At 63.4% G+C, this 17,025-nt stretch overlaps 1 protein-coding gene across 6 annotated transcripts; it reads right to left on the bottom strand.

Annotated features, from left to right (window-relative positions):
* Positions 1–520: 520 nt before the first annotated feature.
* Positions 521–15,375, bottom strand: ZMIZ2 (zinc finger MIZ-type containing 2). Of its 6 annotated transcripts, none has more exons than XM_060632040.3 (19): positions 15,264–15,375; positions 9,496–9,629; positions 9,222–9,336; positions 8,720–8,922; positions 8,304–8,496; positions 7,849–8,112; positions 7,511–7,687; positions 6,901–6,978; positions 6,547–6,715; positions 5,782–5,926; positions 5,118–5,328; positions 4,663–4,768; positions 4,371–4,528; positions 3,753–3,820; positions 3,373–3,441; positions 2,890–3,140; positions 2,355–2,566; positions 2,036–2,275; positions 521–1,366 (listed from the first exon to the last, which is right to left on the bottom strand). In XM_060632040.3, the coding sequence occupies exons 2-19, from the start codon at positions 9,543–9,545 to the stop codon at positions 1,259–1,261; spliced, it is 2,817 nt and encodes a 938-aa protein (XP_060488023.3). In that variant the 5' UTR covers positions 9,546–9,629; positions 15,264–15,375; the 3' UTR covers positions 521–1,258. The 6 variants fall into 6 exon arrangements, with proteins under 6 accessions (XP_060488023.3, XP_060488022.3, XP_060488025.3 ...); XM_060632039.3 differs by lacking the exon at positions 15,264–15,375 and adding an exon at positions 14,904–15,065; XM_060632042.3 differs by lacking the exon at positions 15,264–15,375 and adding an exon at positions 14,904–15,065 and having other exon boundaries at positions 2,355–2,524.
* Between the last annotated feature and the right edge of the window lie 1,650 nt (positions 15,376–17,025).

Genomic DNA, 17,025 nt, shown 5'->3' with positions numbered 1-17,025 from the left:
TGCCGTGCTGGGTGGCACTTCCCATTCCCTCAGCAAGGAACAGGCTGCAGGCAGACACTAAGGCTCACACCCGGGGTCCCAAGATGTCAATGGCTAAAGCCACCTGGGGCTGGGACACCTGAGCTCTCAGTACCCCACCACAGGGTTCAGACCTGCTGTACAGGAAGACCCTCGGGGCCAGGAGGAAAGGGCCACCCAAGCAGCTGGCAAACGGAGGGGCCTGCAGGACCCGGGAGCCCAGGACCACCCTCCATGAGCCGCCTGGGGCTGGTGTCTAAGGCCCCTCCGGAGACCCCTGGCTCCCTACCCCAGGCACGACCACGCACAGTGACATGGTGGCAGATGTGTCTCCTGGCCCTGGTGACACCTCACAAAATAGTTCTCCAGCTGAGGCCAACTTGGAAAATTCCAGAGACCAGGAAATTTACCGTGAGGCAGGAACAGCCGGGTCTTGGCTTGGAATGGAGCCCTGCCCACGTGAGGAACACGGGCAGGGCACAAAGGAGGGACTGGCCAGGCCCACCTTGAGGGAGTCCTTTAATAGAGACTGGCAGACAGGGGACACGACTGGCCCCCCTCCCCCACCCGGCCTGGCCCCGGGGTGGACGCGGGAGAGGCAGTTTTAAAAAACACAGCGGGACCAATTCTTCACGTTCACGGAAAAGGGGTACTCGGGCAGCCCGCTGGAGTCTGTACACAGAGCTGGGTCTGGGCACCCACCCCCGGGAGACCGAAGCTCACGGCCATCTGCCCCACTGTCTGCACCCAGGAGGGGCAGGAGCCCGCGGGGTCCCCGGCTGCTTGCCCAGAGCTCTTAGTGTTTCTACACTATGTACACTGTTGTGCTTTGGACCTCCTACCCCATGGCCCTGGCCTGAGGCTTGGGTGGGAAGACGGACCGCTCCCACTGCGAGCTCAGGCTCAGGACAGGGCCGCCCTGCTCCTTGCCAGGGAGCCACAGGGTCACTGCAACAGAAGGGTCAACGCTGGACAAGATGCAGGCTGGTGGGAGCAGGCGGAGCTGGGTCCGGGGGTGAGGTTGGGGACACAGGTGTGTATGGACGGGGCCCAGCTGGGGTCGGGGGCAGCAGGTGGTGGATGGGGTGGGGCTGAGCTGGGCGGGGGCGGGGTGTCTGAGGACCCCTCCCACCCAGCGCAGCTGCCTCCACGGTCCGAGGGGGGTGGTGGGCAGGTGGCTGGGGCAGGGTGTGGTGGCATCTGCGGGTGTGTCCCCGCCAGCTGGGCGGGGGCGACAGGATCAGTTGTTCTCGAAGAGAGAGAGAAGGTCGTCATTGTTGTTTGTGGGGAGGTCAGGTGGGCCAAGGTAGGACAGCAGTTCCTCGGGGTTGGTCAGTTCTGGGAGCAGCTGGGGACAAAGCAAAGCCATCAGCAGCTTTGGCCTCAGGCCCACCACACCCCTGCAGGGGACCCTGTGCCTGAGCCCCTCAGCCTGCACGGGCCTCTCCCTGCCGAAGGCTGCTCTTTGACCAGGAATCACTCCATACAAGTTGTCCAAGGACAACCTGGGACACAGAGCACCTGCCCCAGGGGGCACGCATGGGGCCATGTGGGGACCCCTATGTGAACAGAGCAAATGCAAGAAGTGGGGTTTCCAGTGTCTGGGATATTCTGCTTTGAGCTGCTCTAATTTTCTCCCGCTGAACTTCAGGGTGTTCGGTTTATTAGAGAGAAAGACCGTTACCTGCAGTGCACACACTGATTTTGGCTCACGTGACACCTGTGGGTCAGCTCAAACCACACCGAGGCCAGTGTGGTCCTCTGCAAGCCCAATCTTCTTGGGGACTCTACACAGGTTCCTGTAGCCAACTGCCTGGACAGAGTCATCCCACGGCTACTCAGGTACCTGACACTCATCATCAAAAGAGCTGACGCTACCTGACCAGCTGTCCTGGCTTCGAGGTCACTAGGGCGTCAGTGTCCTCCCTTCTATGAAGCATGTGGACCCTGGGGACGACGGACACACCGTCCCCAGCCCCAGCTCCCATGCGCTCCCTGGCATGGGGCCTGTACTCACGTCCAGGGCTGGTTCCGGGGCCTCCCCCGCCCCAGACATGGGGGGCCCCATCACGCCTGTGGCAGTGCTGAAGGCCAGCTCGCCGATGGGGCCTGAGCTCACTGGGCCCAGGGGCTGCCGGGATGCTGGGGGAGGGTTTGGATGGTGCAGCTGGGGCCCTGGGGCCCCTCCAAGGCTGGGGGCGAGCAGCCCTGGAGCCCCTGGGTTGTGGGCAGGGTCCAGGTGACCCGCTGGCGGCATCTGGAGAAAGAGAGAAGAACCAGGTAGAACAGCTCCTGGCCCCCTGGAGTTGGCCCTCCGCCCCACAGCTTGCACTGACCTGGCCTGGGAGGCAGGGAACAGACTTCTCAGGTGTCAGGAGGTTGCTAGGAATGTCAGACTGGTAGGAGCTGGGGGGTGGCCCCGGGGTGAACTCAGGAAGGGCCGGGGTGCTGGGCGTGGCAGGCGGGAAGGACTCAGGGAAGGTCCCGGGTCCCAGGAAGCTGGAACCTGAGAGCAGAGCCCATGTTGGGTGAGGCCTGGGAGCTGGCACTGGGGAGCAGCCAGGGGGTGAGGGGGGCTGGCGGCCCAGGCTCCCAGCGCTCTCCGCAGGTAGCTCTGGGTTTTACAGAAAAGAGCATTTCCTCTCATCACAGGGGAGCGGGCCTCACCCAGGCACACCCACACATGGGGTCAGGTGGGGCCGGGCCCCCAGCGGGTCAACAGAGAGCCTCCGTTCCCAAATGCCGGGCCCCCCTGCCCGTCCCCATGGCGTGGCCACACCTACCCCACCAGGTCCCCAGGAGGCCCCCCCAGGCACAGGGCCCGCAGCAGACTGGTCTGGAGAGAGCAAATCACTGGCCCGTGGCACTCACCCTGGCCGGGGTAGTCACCAGGGGCTGGGGCCGGGGCCGAGGGGGGCTGCAGGGGGGCGAAGGGGGCGGCGGCGGGGCCCAGGGCTGCTATCATCTCCATCACGCTGGGCATGAGCATGTGTGCGGGGCTCACGGTGCGACAGCGCTTCAGCACTGGCCCGTCCGGCTCTTCCTTGACGTGAACGTCGGGCTTTACGGGCACCGGCTTCCAGCTGCACGTGGGGTCGATGGTGATCTCCTCGTAGTCAGAACTGGGCAGGGACACATGGCTGGTCACCAGCTGTCCTTGCCGTCTCTCTCGGCCCCCGGCCCGCTTCTAAGCAGACCTCCACTCCAACGCCTGTAGCCGCACGGCCCATCACACAGGCCCCGTGGGTGGCCGGGCTCGGTTGGATGTGGGTTCCATCTGCGGCCGGAATCAGCCCGCCCCGTGGCCGAGCTGTCACAGGGCAGCCGGCGGCGGGACGGCACGAAGACACTTACTTCTGAATGTGAACGAGGACACCCAGCACATACTGGTCCACCTGCAGGCCCTCCAGCAGCGCCGTCTTGCTGTAGGAAACCAAAGGCATGTGGCTCAGGGGCCTAGCCCGACTTCGCCCCGGCACACTTCTCAGCTCTTTCACCCTGCTTGAGGCCACATGGCATGAAGTGACCCCGCATGCGATGACCCCGTGTACACGGACCCCACGTAAAGCTATTCTATGAGATGATCTCAGAGATGACCTCGCACAAAGCGACTGCGTGCGTGAGACTTTTGCCCTGAGCCGCACCGTCCTCGTCTGCTCTGTGACCCCCTAAACCTGGGGTTTTGTTGGTCCCCGTGCCTGGGATCCCGGGAGGACTGTCTGGGAGACACTCACTTGCACACAGGGCACCGCCAGGTCCCCCGCTCACAGTTGAGCTGCAGGTAGGACTCCAGGTCGAAACACTGCGGGGAGCAGGAGAGATGGCTTCTCACACGGGTGCCGGGGGCAACCGGGCCATACTTTGCGATTGAGCCTTGTGGTTTCGGGCTGAGTTACGTGAATGTTGAGAAGCCACGTGGGCCAGGCTTGCCCGGGGCACCATGCTAAGTGCTTGGCCCTGGGGGCAGCCGGGAGAGCACAGCCCTCCTGGGACTAGAGTGCCTTGTGGCCAAAGAATAGGGTATCTGTGCTGGCAAAGACCCGCCTCCGGGACACGATGCTGAAGGGAAACTAGGGCCAGGGTCTGTGCGTGCTGCTCCTGGCCAGGGCAGGAAGACTCCACCCGCCACACTGACACCTCTTGAGATGTGACACGAGAACGCAGGAAACCATGGGGTGTGCTCCAAGAAACCAATGCCTGGTCTGGGGAGCACGTGGGGGACGGTCTGGTGAGTGCATGGGGGCTGGTCTGGGAAGCACGTGGGGGAGCCGGCTACCCACCCGCTGGCTGGTCACCTGCTGGTGGAGGGTCCGCGGGAAACCGCTGCACGTCACAAGTTCTGGACCACCCACCTGTATGTGGCGACAGTCATGGCCTCGGGCGGGGAGCTGGATCCTGCGGAATGTGATGGGGCACCTGAGGGACACCTTGATGGCTGTCTGCTCCACCCCGTCCTCACCGTTGGGCCCAGGGGTGCCAGGGACGGTGCCGCTGCTGAAGTTGCGTTTTACTGGCGTGCACGGGGAGAGGACTCGAGTTAGGGGCCGCCAGCTGGGCCAGCCGCTGCCCCTACCCCCCGAGTCCCCAGCCCCGGCAGATGTGGGGGTGTGCCATGTGGTGGCTGGTCACCGGGTGGCCACTCACTCTTGGTGATACAGTGCTCCGCGGGCAGGAGGCGCTTCCTGAGGAGGCCCTGCAGCACCGAGCGGACGGACGGCCGGTGCACCAGCTGCAGCACGAACAGGTGGGACTGCGGGAGGTGAGGAGGGTCAGGGGCGCGGCCCACACCCCCACATCCCGCACTAGCTGTCTGTCTGCGGCCTGTCAGAGCACCAACCCCCAAGAGCCCCCCTGCACGCCCTGCAAACTGCACCTCGGTGTCTGTGCAGGGCCTGGGCCTGCCTGGAGTCCCCAGCCGGGGAGGGTTCAGGTCAGCCTCCCCCTGGGGAAGGACAGGCTGCCGTCTTGTAGGGAGTAAGCGAGAGCGCCAGGCCCGGATGAGCAGGCCTCACCAGGGAGGAGGGAGGTCCCCTCTCTCGGCAGGGGCTGGGGTCGGGGGCAAGCACAGCCAGGCCCCTGCAGGCCCAGGAGGCACTCACGCAGCAGCAGGCTGTGACCGTGATCTGGATGGTGTTGCGGCCCGGCTGGCACACGTGCTTCAGGTACAGCGGCTTGTGGGAAGTCTTGTTGTCGCCGCGCTCGATGGTGAGCGGGGTGGCGTTGACGCTGACCTGCACCGACGCCGGCCAGTTGGTGTTGGTCTGCCGGTCCTCATGGTGATAGCACTTGAACTGCAGCTCCAAGTCTGGCCTGCGAGGGGTGGGCCGCTGAGCAGGGGTTGCAGGGCGGGGCTCGGTACAGAGCCACAGTGGGGATGGGGCAAGAGGGCGGGGCCCTAGAAAGGGGCCGTTGGGTGGGACCACTGAGAAGCCTCAGGCAGCCGGAGGGGGCTGCGCGCAGCTAGGCAGGGCCACAGGGCGGGGCGGGACCTCTGGGAAGGGGGCTGCAGGGCGGGGTCACACTGTGTGGCGGAGCCAGGCACCAGGCCGCTGAGATGTGGCTGAGGGGCAAGGCTTCATGGAGTGGGGCGTGGGTGGGAGGGAATATCTTGGGGTGGGACCTCACCGTGGGGCGGAGGCACTCAGCAGGGGTCTCTAGGCGGGGCCACACTGGGGGCGGGGCCTCCGGAGGGGCGGGACCTCTCAGAAGGGTCAGGCGCTGGAGGGGGCTGCGCAGCTAGGCGGGGCCGCAGGGCCCGCTCACCTCAGCATCAAGGTCTTGTAGACAGAGTCCCGGAGCTGGAACGCGTGGTTGCTCACAGCCAGGTTGTGCTGCAGGCGGAAGGGCTCCAGCACTACCCCGTCCCGCACCGGGAAGGTCAGCCGCAGCTCGTCACCCTGGCCGCTGCCTGCGACACGCTGCTATGAGCAGGCCACCCCTGTGGCAGGGCCCCGGGGGGGGGGGGGGGGGGTAGGGTGGGCAGGTCACCTCATCCTCCCGCTCGGGCTGGTGTGGGCAGCATCTCCCCTGGGGTCCTGGGCCCGGCCATCACCCCCAACGGGAATAGGATCTTGGTTCTGTCCTGGTTCTCCCACTGTTCTGTCCTGCCTCAGTCACCTGGCCCCATGTCCCCTAAGTTATGACTGGAGAACGTGCCCCAAACCCAGAAAGGAGGGTGCTCCTGTGCTTTCAGAAGGGGTGCGAGGCTAAGGTGTGAACAGACCACCTGCCATCATCCTAGCGCTTGAGCTAGGGTTCTAGGACCCCACCTTCTGTGTGGTGGTCTCCCCCAGAGCATGGGTCTCTTAACCAGGAGTGGACCTCAGGAGGCCCATAAATCCCCTGAAATTATACACAGAACTCTGCGTGTGTGGGTATTTTTCTAGGGAGAAGATCAACACCTTGAACGGATGTGCAGAGTTCTAGGAGCACAAAATGAAACTGAGGGCCCCCCACCCCCACATTCCCTGCAGAACTCCGGGGTCCTGGGACCCCCGCCCAACCGTCTTAAGAGCAGGTGACACTCACTGGGGGGTGATGGGTGCAAGGAGCTCACGCTGGGCTTGAGGTCCGGCAGGAAGGGCGATTTGACCTCCTGGCTGGTGGATATGTAGGGGACGCTGCTGCCGGGGGTCATGGGTGGCGTAGGGCTCCCAGGCAGTGGGGAGCTGGGGTAGCCAGGGATGGAACGGGTGGGCTGTGGGGTTGAGCAAACAGTCAAGGTGGGATGGTGGGGGGTGGAGTTTGTTCTCGAAGCACCCGCTGGGACCGGTCACAACAGAAACGGGCAGGGGTATCCGGCTGGCCACCCGCACTTCCTCCTGCTTGGGTGCCCTCTGTCCACGTGCCCACCCTGAGAGCCGCCCACCCGTGTGCCCGTACCCCACTCAGGCCGGGCTGGCTGTAGCTGACGCTTCCCCCGTTGAAGTTGGCACCCTGCCCGTTGAACTGCTCTGTGGGCTGTAGGGAAAACACGGTGTGCGCCCGGGGCCCCAGCCTGCCCACCGCCGGGCCCCTGAACCTGACTCAAGGAGTGGGCTGGGGGCAGGGAGCCCACCACACACATGGCACTAGCCTGTTTTCTTTGTACACTTTTGAAGTTTACCATGTGATCTGCGGGGAGCACGTATCGTTGTGTAATTAAAAAAAATTGCTACTATAGAGAACAAGATGACCCCATGTGTCAGAGGGGTTTTGGGAGAGCCACAGAGAGGCTGAACCCCCCCCCCCCCCCCCCCCAGGCCTTGCTGGGCTTCTCCATGGTAAGTGGAGGGAGTGGAGACACTTTTCCACAATGAAATTCAAGTGACTTGGGGGCCTGCCTACTGCTCCCTACACCCAATTTCCAACAAGATATATGAATTTCAGAGGGTCCTTTCAGAGCTGGATCCCTGCCCTGGTCAGGAACCCTATGAAGCTCCTGGCTTCTTGGTCACCCTGAGTGTACAGGGCCCAGCAGGAGCTGTGTCGGGCCCGGAGGAGCCATGCCTACCTTGTAGTGCAGTCCTGCTGGGCCAGAGGCGGACAGGGACTGGCCCACACCCTGCTGCAGGGGCAGCCGGTGCCCAGGGTAGGAGGATGGGGCAGGGGGCGGCCCGGCACCGGATGTGTACTGGGTGGCACTGGGTCCGTACTGGCTTCCTGGCAGGTACTGCTGTCCTGGATAAACCTGAAAGAGGCACCATGCCAGGGGAACAGGTGTCGGGGAGGCCAGGTCCCAGGGAGGATGTGGTGCCCGCTCCATGAGGCGTGGCCGCTTTTCTCACACAGATGCCCAACCTCACCATGGGTCTGGGTGGAGCTCAGGATGAGGGAGGAATGGACACTCACCTCGCTGGAGTAGGCTCTCTTGACCCCCTGTCGGGGCAGTGGCTGGGCCTGGGGAGGCCCAGGGTACCCGTGCTGGGGCAGGCGCTGCCCTGTATAGAGGGGTGCCATGCCTGCTGCCCGGGTGGGGTTCATGCCCATGGGGTTCATGCCAGAGGGGCCCAGCAGCCCTCCCACGCTGGTGGGGTTCATGCTGCCAGGGACGCTGGGCCCCCGGGGACCTCCGTGCTGCAGGAACTGGCTGTTAAAAGCCTGCCCGGCCCCCATCTGGGGAGAAAAGAGAGGAGCCACTCAGCACCCCCACCACTGTGGGTGCTGCCCAGTTGCCCCCTGCGCCCCCTCAACCCCCTCGTCTCTCTGTGTGCACATCCCCAGTCCCCAACCCAGCTGCCCGACTGGTCCCTGCCTTCCAGACCAGCACATGTGTGGGCTGCATAGGAGGAGCAGCTGGGCCTCACCGCTCCGTACTGGCTCAGCTCCTGGCTCTGCTTCTCCTGGAGGGCAGCCACGGTGGCCGTGGCGGTGGCCGTGGCGGTGGCCGCAGCAGCAGCCACTGCAGCTGCTGCTGCAGCCTGAGTAAAATCGGTGGAGGGTCGTGTGGCATGTGAGGGCAGACCCAGGCCCCCTGGCCCCCCCGGGCCGCCCGCATACCTGTGAGAGACACAGATGGCTTGGCTCAGAAGTGCTTCCCTGCCTGTCGCCCAGGGGCCCCCTTCTTGTCTAGATGCTCCAGCATCAGCCGTGGGAGCCCACAAGAGCATCACACTCACAACAGTCAACAGACTGGTTCACATGGTCCCAGGCACCTGCCAAACCAGAAGCTTTGCACCTAGAGGACTCCCAGCACACCTCACAGGTCAGGGGTCCTGCTTACCCAGCCGTGAAGCCAGGGCCCCCTGGGTAGCCCCCGCGGCCATACACTCCTTGCTGCACGAAGCCCTTGCTGGCAGCGCCCTCGCCAAACGCCTGCTGTCCGAGGCACTGTGGGGAGTTCAGGGCAGGGCCACCACCTGCCACGCCAGGCATTACAGAGCTGCCGGGGGGGCTCCCTGCAGGGCCCATGGGGTTCCCCAAAACCTGCGAGGAAGCAAGAATTGCCAATGGGAATCATCCAAACAACTCACTTCCTGCAGTTGCTCTAAAGGGCTACAAAGGAGAGGCCTGGCAGTGAGGGGCTGGGGGCAGAGGTGAGGGAGGAAGGAGAGGAAGAGAGCAGGGGTGCAGAGGCCCAAAGACGGGGGAAGAAGTCCCACACAACATGTGGCGGGGGGACTCGTCTACAAGGATGGGGCAGACTCGGGGAGCCCAACCCCATTTCTGTCTAAGGTCTAGGGGGGCCCTGGCAGCTCTCGGGGGTGGCCCCACTGCAGGCTCACCTGACTCTGTGCCGCGTTGCCGACGCCCCACACGGTCGTGACGACAGACAGCGACCCTGCTGGCTGAGTGGCGCTCTGCTGCCAAGGCACCGGTTCATAAGCAAATGGACCATCACTGCAAGTAGACAGGTGGGTGGGGAGGCCCAGGTCAGGAGGCCACGGGTGTTGAGACCCCTGGCTGGGGAGGCTGGCAACTGGAGGAGGAGAGGTCCTGCCCTGCCACCCCGCCCGTACCCGAGGCCTGAGAAGGGAGGGCGGCAGGAGACCCACTCACCCGTGCGGTGTGGGGGGCAGGGCGGGTTTTACGGGGTGCATGGGGTTCATTAGCCTCAGGCAGCCTAAAGGCCGGGTCTGCGGGTGGCAGGAAGTAGTCCTCACAGCTGTTTACGTGGGACTCGGCTGCTCTGGCTGTGGGGACAGAGGAGGACGTCAGTGGAGATGCAGTGGCCGGGGGCTGTCGGTGGGGTGCCGGGAACCCCCAGCACCAGGCCCCCTTGCTCTGCTCTGACTGATGGAGGGCCGGGCGACAGCGGGGTCTGAGGGCCACTGTGGGGGTGGGGGCAGCCTCAGCCTGAATTGCCCACCCTGACAAACCTCTGTCCTCTGCACCCCTAAAGCCAGCCTGGAAGCCAGCATTAACCCTTTCAGGCCAGGCCCTGCTACTCACAGCCCCTGAAATAGAGCAGGCTTTCTGACCCAGATCCTTTTCACACGCCCCTCCCTCAAGAAAGCCTGGATATCCATTAAAGTCAGGGAACTCCCAGGACCCAAGTGCCAGAATCCCCCAGGTAGGCCCCAGGGTGGAGGCCAAGGCCAGAGCCAGCAGAGAAGAACAGAGGAGGACCAGCTGGCAGCCACCTTCTGCTCAGGCTCTGAGACTTGCCCACTCTGGGGAGGGGGCTCTGTTAAACAGGGCTGAGCAAGGTCAGCCAGCTGCTGGCTTCACCCTGGGCTGGGGAAGGGAGTACAGGTCACCTGCGTGCTCCTGGCTGACAGCCCCTTGAGGGCTGACGTGGGCACAGGGCCAGGCAGACCTGACCCCCATGGGCCACGGTGACACCCACTGAGAGGTCCCCAAAGGGGAGGGATGCACACACGGAGCAATGGGCAGGGGGTTGGTGCGAGCCCAAGGGCATGTCAAGGGGCCAAGGGGAACACGGCGGCAGTGGCTGGCAAACTTTCTTGGGACCCATGTGCCCGTGCAGGGGGCGTCCTCCTACTGTGTGAGGCTCACCGCCCCCTCCAACTGCTGTCTCAGAAAAATGAGGGAGGGAGGGCCAGGCACTCACATCCTTCAACACCCCCAAAAGCAAGCCCAAGCCCTTGTTGGCACCCCCAGGGGTATGCTGCACACCTACATCTGCCTGACCCAACCACAGAGGCGCACTGGCTGTGGTTCTCAGGGGTCCCCGGGAATCCCAGGTGGGGGGACTCTGCCCTCCTGGTGTCCAGGTTCTGTCCTGGAGCACCAGTGCCTTTTAGGGGCTGCAAGCCCCCCCCCCCCCCAGCATGTACACGTGCCACCCTGGACAAGCTAATGTGTGGTGGCTCAACCCAGACACCCCAGCACTCACAGCACCTCCCTCTGGCCTAGGAGTGAGAAAGTCGCCCCAGAACCCACCCAAGCCCGTGACTCACATTCCTGAGTGCTGACCAGGGACCTCAACGTTACCATGTCGTCTGTAAATAGTCCTGGAGGTGTGTGTGGGGGGACCCTCATCAGGGACCCAGAGCAGGGAAGGGGTACAGTGGGAACTGTGACACGAGTGGTTCTGCCTTCGGCCCTTCGTGCCACTGAGCACTGAGGTAAGTGGGTCCCGGAGCCGCAGCAGAGCCGGGGCTGGGGCAGGAACAGTTGGCAGGTCTGCCTCCTACCTGGCTCTGCTCCCCCTCTGAACGCTGTTCTCCCCTGCCACCCAGACCAGGTCCCACTCTGGAAACAGAGGCCAGAAAATGCAGGAGTCAGTGGGTCCAGAAGGCTGTGGCCCCAGGAATCTGGGTAGACACAGGCCTGCAAGCCAGGATCACCCAGCCAGGCTGGCGTCCTTGGTCCCTACTGTCCAACTCCAGGACGGTGATGCGGCCACCGTGGATATGGATGGGTGGACCTGCCAACCAATAGACCAGACCACAGAGGGCACAGACCAGGCACCGGAGGAAACCGGCATTGTAACGCGGGGCTCCCACAAGCGAAACCAAAAGTTCTAAACTTCACATCTTGTGCAAAAATTAACTTGAAATGGGCCACGGATGTAAATGAACAACAGAAAATGATAAAACCTTTGGAGAAACTCTTCGGGACCTGGAACCAAGGAAAGAGCCCTTAGATGTGACACCAGTGCAGTCCTCACAAGGGAGAGAGGGAGTCATCTCAGAAAGGCCCTGCTGATGCAGAGCGACAGGTATGCCCGCAAGTCGCATCTCTGACGAAGGACTAGTATCTAGGATATATAAAGAATTCTCAAAACTCAAAAGAAAAATAAACACCCCAGCTAGAAAATGGGCAGAGGACACAAAGAGACATTTTAGCGAGGAGGTCGTCCGGACGGCATGCCGGCCCAGGAAGAGACAGACATCCGACGTCATGGCCACTGGGGACGTGCAAACTAACACCACATGGAGGCATCGCTATGCACCTATCAGAGTGGCTACAACAGTGACACCACCAAGTGCTGGGGCTGGGGGGACTGGGGGGACTGGATCTCCTACCCACGGCGGGTAGGACTGGAAAATGGCGCGGCCACTCTGGAAAAGTCTGGCAGCGTCTTGTGAAAGTCGGCACACAGCTACTGGGCAACCGGGCGACCGCACTCCTCTTCGAGACATGCATGCTGAGGTTCACAGAAAACTATGCGCGTGTCTACACCAGCTTCCTCCTAGCAGCTCAAGAACGGCCACCCAGACGCCCTTCGGGTGAGGTTAGCCAGCCGTGGGGCGTCCACAGCCCGCGGGCATGAAAAGGAAGAGCGAGCAGGAATCCCCAGAGGATCGAGCCGTGGAAAAAGCCAGTCCCCGAAGGTTACACGCGGTATGATTCCCTTTATGTAACGTTCCTGAAATGATGAAATCACAGAAGCGAGGAGCAGAGCCCAGCTGCCAGGTGGGGAGGAGGGAAGCAGGTGCGAACAGAAGAAGGTGTGGAAGGAGAGATGTGCATCTGGCCCGTATTCCCGGAGCATCCCGGTGTGACATGCCCGTCGTCTGGTGAGACGTCACCGCCAGGGGAGCCGGGAAAAGGATACAAGGGTGATTTCTCACAGCTGCACGTGAATCCGGAATTCTCTCAGAATACAAGTTGACTTGAAAAACCACCACCACCACCCGTGGTCTCCACAGAGAAGCCCCCGGCAATGCTCCCTTAGCCCAGGCTGGTTGGGCTGGCTGGGCCCACTCAGCTGTCCCAGAAGCAGGGGGGAGACCAGCCCCCTGCCCGGTGCAGAGCCCCAAGACTGCAGGTGCTCCACTCTGCTCCGGGCCTCCTGTCTGGCACATCACACTCACCTGGAGGGCGGGGGCCGGAAGACTCCTGTTTCTAAAGAGCTTGTGGGTCAGGGTCAGGCTGCTGCTGACGCAGGGACCCCAGTCTGAGAGCCCCGGAGATCCGGGGAGGAGGGGGCAGGGCAGGGGCCCCAGGAGGCCTCCTACATCACCCCCGAGACTTCTCTGCCACGGACGAGACCACAGACGGTTCCAGTTCCCCCTGAGCCTCCTGCACGCCTGGGTGCTTGGGTGTATGTGTGACTTCCTGCCAAACTGAGTCTGCTCTCCTCCCTGAGAAGACCCAGACTCTCCGAGTGGGGCACCCCACAACCTGCTGCTCCCCACAAATGGACAGGTGCCCTCTGAGTGGAGACCCTCCTCCCACTTCCTGGCCTTGAAGACAGAGCCAGGAAAACTGGTGCGGGCCCACGGGGCTTGTGCCCCAGTGCCAGCCGGAAGCCGGGACCCCTCGGCAGAACTGCCCTGGTTCTGGTTCTGCGCCCCATCTTTCTCCAGAAAACTCACCACTCAGGCCCCCTGCCCAGGGCCTCAGAGCAGCTGTGCCCAGGCTCCTGCGTGCCAACCAAAGGCAGACGTTAATGTGGGTCAGCCTCTTCCACTCCACCCTGTCCAGGCCGCTTGGTCACCCAGGGGCGGCACGCCCCATGACAAGCCACCTGACCCCAGGAGGGCAGGCCTACTCCACGGTCACAGAGCAGGGAGCCCATGGTTCCAGGGCGAGTCCCCAACCGGAGGGACACCAGGGTCAAATGGGCTCAGAGGAGGTAGAAATGACGGCTCCAGTGAGCGCGACGGCACAAGGTGGAGACTCAGGTGTTCTGGTGTCTGCAGGTCCTACCGCTCTACATGCGAGGTCCCAACACTGACCAGCTAACTAGAGTCGTCCGAACACCCAGGAAGGAGCATTTGTGAATGGCCCAGACACCAGACACATCAGAGACCAGCTACAGGGTTTCACTATTCTGAGCCTCGGTTTACAATGTGTAAAATGGGTACGTGGTAGCCACCCCAGGACTGAGGAAAGAGGAAGACACATGACTGCATTTATGCCAGCAGCCCTGACTGCTGTAGTGGAGGCAGCCACCAGTGGACACGCCATGGGGAAGCCTGGCTGCCCTTGGAGTCCTCCCCAGGCACACCCTGCCTGTCCTTCATCATCTCCTCCCCCCGCCCCCCCTCCCCGACTTCTCTTCCCAGCCAGTAACCAGCCCCTGGGCATGGCAGGTCCTCAAGGCCAGTATCCCACCAGGTGAGGCTAAGACCCTGCACGGATCCTGGCACCTCCCTTGAGCCTGGAGAGGCCCCCGCTGCTAGCAAGCCAGGGTCTGGTTGGTGAGTCTGTGCTCACTCTCTCTACATCCACCACCGGCTTACAGATCAAGTCACGTGTTCTGTGTAGGTCCCTGCGAAATCTTGAGATAAAACAAACGACTTACAGACGTGGCCATAGATGTTCTGCAACTATCAGGAAGAGAGCAGGGCAGGGAGGAAGCAAGGGGGGGGGGGGTAGGAGGGAGTAAAGGGGAGCAGGGCTGTGGGGAAAGGGGACCAGGACAGGGAGGAAGCAGGTCATGAGGGGGAGAAGGGAGGATGGCTGGGAGCAGCTCAGAGGGGGAAAGCGGAGGAGGAAGGGAGCAGGTCGGGGGAGCAATACACCCTCCCGCCTCAGCTTCGTGCGTCCCGTTTGGAAAGGGGTGTCCCCACGGAAGCCGCGGCCGGAGGCTGAAAGGTCGGCCAGTGTCGCCGGCCCGAAGCAGACCTGCGTGGGTCCCACGTCGCTGGACGGTGGGCGCGCACGGCCCAAGACAAGCCCGGAAGGCGAGCCCGCCGGCCAGAGCGCGGGGCGGAGGCGGCGGAGCCAGGTGGGGCGAGGGCCGGGGGTCACCCTCCGCGCGCAGGAGGTCGCCGGGGCCGCGCACACCCGTCGGGCGATCGGCCGGCTACCAGCCCCAACAAAGGCTCAGGTGAGGGTTTCCCGGCGCGCACGGGGTCGCTGGGCCCAAAACCGCGACGCGCACGCGGCAGGTGCGGCAGGTGGGCGCCGGGGCCACCCCCAGCGCGGCCAGAGCCCCGGGGCAGAGGTGCCGCAGCGCCGGGCCCCGGGCGCCGCACCTGCCCACCGCGCGCACCTGCCGCACCTGCCGCCCCCGCCGCCCGCACCTGCCCGCCCGGCCCGCTCACCTGCGCCCGGCCCGGCCCGGCCCCTCGCCGCCGCGGCCCCCGGCCCGCGCCGCTCCATGCGCTCAGCCCGCCCTCCGCGCCGCCCGCCGCCCCGGGGCCGCGGCCGCCACCACCCGCGCCATCGCGCCGCCGCCCGCTCCGAGGGCACAATGGAGCCGCCGCGCCGCTCATGCATATGCATGACGCCGCGCGCCGGCCCCGCCCCCAGGCCAGAGCAGTGGAGCCCCGAGCCGGCACTCGGGCGGGGCTGCCGCGGGCCTGCGCGGGCCGGGGTGGCTGACCGAGTGGGGCCGAGCCGGGAGCGGAAGGGCAGCGCGGGCGGCGGGGGACCGTGACCGGCGACCCGCGCCCCCTCCACACCTTTCCGAACGCCGCGCCTGCGGAGCCTCCAAAGCTTCCTGCTCGCTGTCCGCCGGGGCGTGGCCAGATGGAGGGGCGGGGCCTGATGGAGTGGATGGGCCCGGGTGGCGGCGGGGACGGCTGATGGGCGGGGCCTGTCAGGGGGGTGTCAGAGCCTGGCTGGGGGGCGGGGCCTGGTGGAGGTGGCCCGGCGGAGGGGCGGGGTCCAGCCGGAGGGGCGGGGCCTTGTAGAGTGGGGTGTGAGAACCAGACTGGAGGGCGGGGCCTGGCGGAGAGGGCACAACAGAATGGAGAGCGCTGCCGATAGGCGGGGCCTGTCAGAGGGGAGGGGTCGGTAGGAGAGGCGGGGCCTGGTAGAGGGAGTTCAGAACCCGGCTGGGGTCGGGGCCTTGCTGAGAGCGGGGCCAGTCAGATGGGGGGGCAGGGCTGAGGGCGGGGCCTGGGCCTGTCAGACGCGGGGTATCATAGCCTGGCTAGGGGGCGGGGCCTGGCGGAGGGGGCCGGTGGAGGGGCGGGGCCTGGCTGGGGGCAGGGCCTGTCATGAAGGGCGGAGGCGGGAGGTGAACGGGGTCTCTTCAGGGGCGGGGCCTGGAGGAAAAGAGGGCCCGCCCACGCTGGACAGGTCGCTGTAGCGCCTTAGCCGATGAAGCGCCTTCTCTGATCTGCTGGTACCTTCCAAGTACTGTTCTCACTCTTTCAGTTGTCCGCTTTTTCCTATCCTTGCTTTAGTGACACCTCGTTCTCCTGAGTACTCATAATTAATCTTTTTTTATCGGGGGAGGGCCAGAGAGAGAGGGAGACACGGAATCCGAAGCAGGCTCCACGCTCCGAGCTGTCAGCACAGAGCCCGACGCGGGGCTCGAACTGCCGCACCGCGAGATCATGACCTGAGCCAAAGCCGAACACTCAACCGACTGAGCCACCCAGGTGCCCCTCATCTTAGCTACTTTAAAAAGTATTTTTGAACAATTACTATGCACTGGGCAGTTCTTTATTTTAAAGTTTTAATTTATTTTGAGAGAGAGAGGAGCACAAGCAGAGAGGGGCAGAGAAGGAGGGAGAGAGAGTCTCAAGCAGGCTCTGTACTCCCAGCCAGAGCCTGTCATGGGTGGGGCTCGAACTCACAAACCGTGAGATCATGACCTGAGCCAAAACCAACAGTCAGATGCTTAACTAACTTATCCAGTCGGGTGCCCCAGAATTTCCTTCCTCTTTAAGACTGATAATATTTCATTGTATGGATGTTTGGCAATTTGTTTATTCATCCTTTGGTGGATGTGCCATGGCTTTTAACATTCTTCCCTCTAAGACTGTCTGAACCCTGTGCTGTTTTTCTTCTTCTATTTATTTAAAAACAATTTTTTTTTGTTAACGTTTATTCATTTTTGAGAGAGAGACAGAGTGCGAGTGGGAGAGGGGCAGGGAGAGAGGGAGACACAGAATCCAAAGCAGGCTCCCCCCTGGCGTGGGGTTCGAACCTATGAGCCATGAGATCATGATCCGAGCCGAAGCCAGACGCTCAACTGACTGAGCCATCCAGGAGCCCCTTTCTTCTTCTTTTAAATGTTTATTTGTTTTGAGAGAGAGAGAGAGTGTGTGGGCCAGCAGGTGAGGGGCAAAGAGAGAGGGACAGAGAAAGAACCCCACGTGGACTCCGTGCTGTCAGCACAGAGCTGGGTGTGGGGCTCGATCTCAAGAACATGAAGTCATGACCTGAGCCCAAATCAAGAGTAAGATGCCCGACCACCTGAGCTGCCCAGGC

Source organism: Panthera onca, chromosome A2 (genome assembly GCF_046562875.1).
Source record: "Panthera onca isolate mPanOnc1 chromosome A2, mPanOnc1 haplotype 2, whole genome shotgun sequence".
NCBI lineage: Eukaryota > Metazoa > Chordata > Mammalia > Carnivora > Felidae > Panthera > Panthera onca.
The sequence above is the reverse complement of the archived record's forward strand: the minus strand, read 5'-3'. Positions and strand labels throughout refer to the sequence as shown.